The sequence below is a fragment of the Odontesthes bonariensis genome, chromosome 10, assembly GCF_027942865.1.
Source record: "Odontesthes bonariensis isolate fOdoBon6 chromosome 10, fOdoBon6.hap1, whole genome shotgun sequence".
Classification (NCBI taxonomy): Eukaryota; Metazoa; Chordata; class Actinopteri; order Atheriniformes; family Atherinopsidae; genus Odontesthes; species Odontesthes bonariensis.
Genome location: NC_134515.1, coordinates 33,709,553 through 33,715,552, shown reverse-complemented (window position 1 = coordinate 33,715,552; position 6,000 = coordinate 33,709,553). Strand labels below are relative to the sequence as shown.

The 6,000-nt window shown below is 41.5% G+C and overlaps 1 protein-coding gene across 1 annotated transcript; it reads right to left on the bottom strand.

Moving 5' to 3' along the window:
* Positions 1 to 1,228: 1,228 nt before the first annotated feature.
* On the bottom strand, positions 1,229 to 4,548 carry LOC142390015 (tubulin alpha chain). The gene is made up of 4 exons (XM_075475328.1): positions 4,439 to 4,548; positions 3,143 to 3,365; positions 2,876 to 3,024; positions 1,229 to 2,384 (listed from the first exon to the last, which is right to left on the bottom strand). The coding sequence occupies exons 1-4, from the start codon at positions 4,439 to 4,441 to the stop codon at positions 1,404 to 1,406; spliced, it is 1,356 nt and encodes a 451-aa protein (XP_075331443.1). The 5' UTR covers positions 4,442 to 4,548; the 3' UTR covers positions 1,229 to 1,403.
* Positions 4,549 to 6,000: the final 1,452 nt, after the last annotated feature.

The following is a 6,000-nucleotide window of genomic DNA, read 5'->3' as shown; positions in this document are numbered from 1 at the left end:
ACCAGCACAAAAGAGGGGAGACGAGATGGGAGACTGATGAGCCAACGTGTAAACAAGGGTTGTTACAGTTCAAATTGGCTGTCATAAGTAGTTATTTGTGACATTCAGAATAGGGCCCAGATTGGAACTGAACCCAGGCTACTGTAATAATTCATTGTGGTTTGGCCTGCAGAATTCATACATGGTTTCAGTCTGTCATGTCTTATGACCTCTTTTGGATGAGCTATATTGGTAAACTACATTTCAGGGCTGTTGTGTATGAATGCATTACTTCCTTTGAAATAACTTAGCAATAGTACAATTAATGATCACTGAGTGAGCCCACAACATACCTAACAGGGCCTCAAAAAGGAACATCAATGGCTTATAGCCTATTCAAGAATTCTCTGAGAAACTGTTGGTCTATGTGCACCCTCTGCTGGTGGCTGTTTTGGACTGAGTTTCTCTGTTCTTTCAATTTGCGACCTCATCATGACCTGTCCAGGTTGTACCCTGCCCTGCCTCTCGACACCCCCCCTCAAACTGGAGTAAGTGGATGTAGAAAATGAGTGAATGTTCAACAAAGGCAGAGCTGTAAGTCTTTCATCATTAAATACTTCTCAGATCACCATTCACATTGTGGTCAAAGAGCAGCATGAGTTTAGATGAGCTATTGATATACAATTTCTGCATAGAAGATTATTGGTGTCAGCCTGCCCTCCATCCAGGATCTGTACCTGTGCAGAGTCAGGAAACGGGCAGGTAACATCTCTGCAGACCCATCACACCTTGGACACAAACTGTTTAAACTCCTCCCTTCTGCAAGGCGCTACAGAACTATGTACACCAAAACAACAAGACATAGGAACAGTTTCTTCCCTCAGGCTGTCTCTGTGTTAAACAGCTAAAACCGGACTTCAGTGTATCATCCTTGCACCATGCACCAATTTGCACTTCTGATTTAATCTTGTTCTATGTCTATTTTTTGTCTATTTTTTTAAATTGTTGCACTAAAGAGAGTGAGGTGTAACCAGTCAAATTCCTCGTGTGTGTCCACATACCTGGCAATAAAAAAAAAGCGATTCTGATAAATTAACAATGCAAAATGGAAAAAAGAATCAAAGAAAGTGTTGCGAAAGCTCTAAATCCCTTTTATATCAACTGGGTAAAATGAAACATTGAGCATTTTTAAGAACATCTCACTCAGGGCTAACAGCTACCCTATCTGTATAATAAAGAGTCAAACGGCTTCACATAGCAGAGATTTTATTCAGAACACAGCCAAACTTGACATTTTCAGTAGTTTTAATCGAACAGCCAAACTGCGACTGTAATTGATAGACAGACATCTCTATTTGGAATGCATTCAAGAGTACATTGCAATCAATTTTTTTTCCTGTTTAGCTAATTCCTTAATGTCCCTTTTAATACTCTTCTCCCTCTTCCTCTCCCTCACCCTCAACGGAGTCGACTCCAACCTCTTCATAATCCTTCTCCAGAGCTGCCATGTCCTCTCTGGCCTCAGAGAACTCTCCCTCCTCCATACCCTCACCCACATACCAGTGAACAAAGGCACGCTTAGCGTACATCAGATCAAACTTGTGGTCCAGCCGAGCCCAGGCCTCTGCAATAGCAGTGGTGTTGCTCAGCATGCACACAGCCCTCTGGACCTTGGCCAGGTCTCCACCAGGAACTACAGTGGGTGGCTGGTAGTTGATGCCAACCTTGAAACCAGTGGGACACCAGTCCACAAACTGGATGGAACGCTTGGTTTTGATGGTGGCAATGGCAGCATTGACATCTTTGGGCACCACATCACCACGGTACAGTAGGCAACAAGCCATGTACTTGCCATGGCGAGGGTCACATTTCACCATCTGATTGGCTGGCTCAAAACAAGCATTTGTGATCTCAGACACCGAAAGCTGCTCATGGTAAGCTTTCTCAGCAGAGATGACGGGAGCGTAGGTGGCGAGAGGGAAGTGGATACGAGGATACGGCACCAAGTTGGTCTGGAACTCTGTCAGATCAACATTGAGGGCACCATCAAACCGAAGAGAGGCAGTAATGGAGGACACGATCTGACCAATTAGCCTGTTCAGATTGGTGTAGGTGGGACGCTCGATGTCGAGGTTCCTACGGCAGATATCATAGATGGCCTCATTGTCCACCATGAAGGCACAGTCTGAGTGCTCTAGGGTGGTGTGGGTGGTCAGGATGGAATTGTAGGGCTCCACCACAGCAGTGGATACCTGGGGGGCTGGGTAGATGGAGAACTCCAGCTTGGACTTCTTGCCATAGTCCACAGACAGACGCTCCATCAACAGGGAGGTGAAACCGGAACCAGTACCTCCACCAAAGCTGTGGAAAACCAGGAAGCCCTGAAGGCCTGTGCACTGGTCAGCCTGAAGGAAACAGAGAAAGAAAGAGAGATGGAAACCAAAAATGAGATAGTTAGTTATTTTGTTTTAACCTTTTCATATGATTTTTGTCCTGATATATATTTTGCTTTATCTTCCTGCAAAACAGATTTCATATTTGCTTTTTTATCTTGATTAGCTATCTTCAATGGCACTGGTTATGCCACACAGCTTTTAAAAAATGACACCTTACATTTTTGGTTTATTTTTCATATGATGAAGTATCTACTGATCATGTCGTATCAGATGGTTTATTACAGTAATATATATTGGTTCTATTTAACTTGAGATATTGTGGAATTGTGGGCATTTTATTCCTATTTCCTCCAGCGATGCATTCCCCCATCCTTGCAACCTCAAACCATTAAAGCGTTACATCACCCAACCAGCTCTGACAAAAGTTTAAATATTTTCTTTCAGAGAATAAATGTAATTTTTTTCCTTTGCTGTCAAACAAATCCTTATCCTTTACCCACCAGTTTGCGAATCCTGTCCAGAACCAGGTCAATGATTTCTTTTCCAATGGTGTAGTGTCCACGAGCATAGTTGTTGGCAGCATCCTCCTTGCCAGTGATCAGCTGTTCAGGGTGGAACAGCTGGCGGTAGGTCCCAGAGCGCACCTCATCTGAGAAAACAATGAGACATTAAATTATTTATGGTTTACAGATACTTTGACATTTAACTAACTTCAGCAATTCATCACTGAACATTAAGTTAGACAAACTCTAAGATATGCTGCTTACCGATGACAGTGGGCTCCAAGTCCACAAAAACTGCCCTAGGGACGTGCTTTCCAGCTCCAGTCTCACTAAAGAAGGTGTTGAAGGAATCATCTCCTCCTCCAATAGTCTTGTCGCTGGGCATCTGTCCGTCTGGCTGGATCCCATGCTCAAGGCAGTACAGCTCCCAGCAGGCATTGCCAATCTGAACACCAGCCTGGCCAACGTGGATGGAAATACACTCACGCTGTGGGGAGAAAAAGGAGAAAAGAAAAAAGAGAGTAATTTATCCATTTTAATTCAATTTCAGTTTCACATTCTGTCAATTTTTTTATACTAAACCTATCATAGAAATTGCAACATAAATGCATTTGAACGTTTTATTTAGAAATAAAATCTGTATGCATCCATTACTGATAAGGGCAAAAAAAAAAAGTTAAACAAAGGTGTGAGGGATGGAGAAATATGGTTTAGTACATATCTTTTTTTTATATCATACCCACTTCAATTAACCCTTTTTCTATCTTTTCTTTCCCAGCTTCAAATTTGTTAAACCAAAAGTATCTCATTCTTCAGTAAAAAAAATAGTATGTAAGACATCGCTGAAGAGTCGATGTTTTAACTTGTCTGGCACACTGTAGTTGTGTCTGAAATTGCGTTGCTATGCAACAAGCCCTTTAGTTGCACGCTCAAATTTGTGTGAAATCCAACTGGTCTCTTTCATGCAAGAGGCAGATATAATCTAAGATAAAACCGCTGAGCTGCTTGTTGTCTGTTCATCAGGGGGAAAGGCTGCAGTGTCCATTACTGGCATGCATTATTAATGTCTGCCGCCATACTGACAGTGCATTTCATCCATTTCCCCGCAGATAGGATTTCTTTGCATGTGCGACATTTTCTGCTAATAAGGCGATTCTTTCTACCACATAATTATAGTCACGGCCCACTGCTGTCACTGAGTGATGATCGGGGCTTAGTCATGCGATGGAGAGAATACAATAGTTGAGTTGGCGGCTGGGCTTCAGCCTAAATTGTCCACCAGTGAAAACCTCTTTTGTTCAGTCTGCCCGCCACGTCCCCACCCAAAAAACGGACCAGAACATCTCCCCACATCAAATTTCAGAATGAACACAACTTCACATTGAAAATATAGTATGTTTGTCTAAAAGCGCAGTGTTACGACTTCAAGTTTTAATTCACATATTGGCAAGAAAAATAACGGTTCCTCTCTTTTTCTCTTTAAAGACAGGTTTATATCCCTCAAAGGTGGATGTTACACCTTAAATATGCCATTTAACAAAGCTATTGAAAAGTTCTTACCATATTTGTTTTGTTGAAGTTGTGATAAAGGATGGAAGAATCTCCTCGACAGGAAGTCTTACAATTCGACAGTTATGGGGTCGATGTAAGAGATAATGGCGCACAGGAGGATGACGGTGGTATATATACAAGAGAAGCCCTCGCGCCGGTGGGTTTTGTGCTACTATTGGTCGTGCCAATGTCAGTCTATCGTTTAGAATCAGTTTACACATTGTTATTGGACGAGCCCTTGGCTGCCTGGAAAGACTGCCTTCCAGACCCCACCCAAAGTCTCCCCATCATTGTACTGAAAGCATGGTGCTTCTGAGAAAAATGCTTGGTAATTTTCTGCATGCTGGTAGAATACAGACCCAATGCTCAAACCGTCCATATTTACAGCAGCAATCATAGCTGCAATTCAAATATTTTTTTTAAAATAGGACATAAATTGGTATAGGGGGTATTTATTTGCACATGAAATCCCACTTATTTGATCTTTGATCGCTGTAGGCCTTATACATAATGCATATCATGTCTGATCATCTGCTGGTACAAATCAATCATAAAAAGTAGACAAACTCATTTTCCCTATGTTGTCCATAATTTGTTATCACTGGCTTCAATATCAAACCTTCAACATTTTAATGTAATACAGACTGGCTTATTGTCTATACATCTTAAGTTTATATTTAAAAAAAAGATAATTTGAAATTTGTTTCCAACTATACGATGTTACAGAAAAGCCCATCGATTTTTTTTTTTTTTTTTTGCATTACATACACGTTTGGTATCTCTTCTGTGTTACCTGGTCAACGCTGTGCATATATTTGCATATTATTACAATTTATCTTTCAATACAATTCAATATGTTTACATGATGGCAGTGGATTTTATCTGATTTCAAACTTCCCTGCCAGACATGAGGGATATAGGGCACGGAGGACTGCACCCAACCCCCCAAGCCCTCTGTTGCTAAGATTTAACGGTTGCTAGGAAATGAATAAAGGAGTTGCCTAGAAACAGCCTAGTATCCACACAGACTGGCTTTATCTGGTGGTCACATGACCCAGCTTAAATGGCAGCATTAAGAGGTGGTACTGTAGCTGCCTGTGTGGGGGGATGTGACACACCACTTTTCCAAAATCTGCTTGCCTTGTGTCTTGCAAGGGACCGTCCTCCCCTGAACAAGATTTTTGACAGAAAACAGCACACTTTCCAGATTCATGACCTGCCCTGTTTTTTTAAACAATGCCATTTTTCAGCCACACAGACTAAACAGAGATCTTGACCAGCTGCCAGTTAATCACCTTGGTTGCTAACAACAAAGAAAGCTACCGATGACAACAGTTGTCTCAGAGATATGTGATACTTCTTTGAATGAGGCTACTCAAAATAGTCTGTAATTATTACAGTTAGAGGCTGCTGAAAAGCAGGTAGCTTTGAGCCATTGTCACATTTTTGTCATCACATTGAATATCATCAAATCAGCAGTGAATGATATCCAACCTGGTTTGTCTGCATCTTTGTGTTTTCTCACTGTAATATCTAACACCAAACAAAGAAAAAAAGCACAATTCATTATT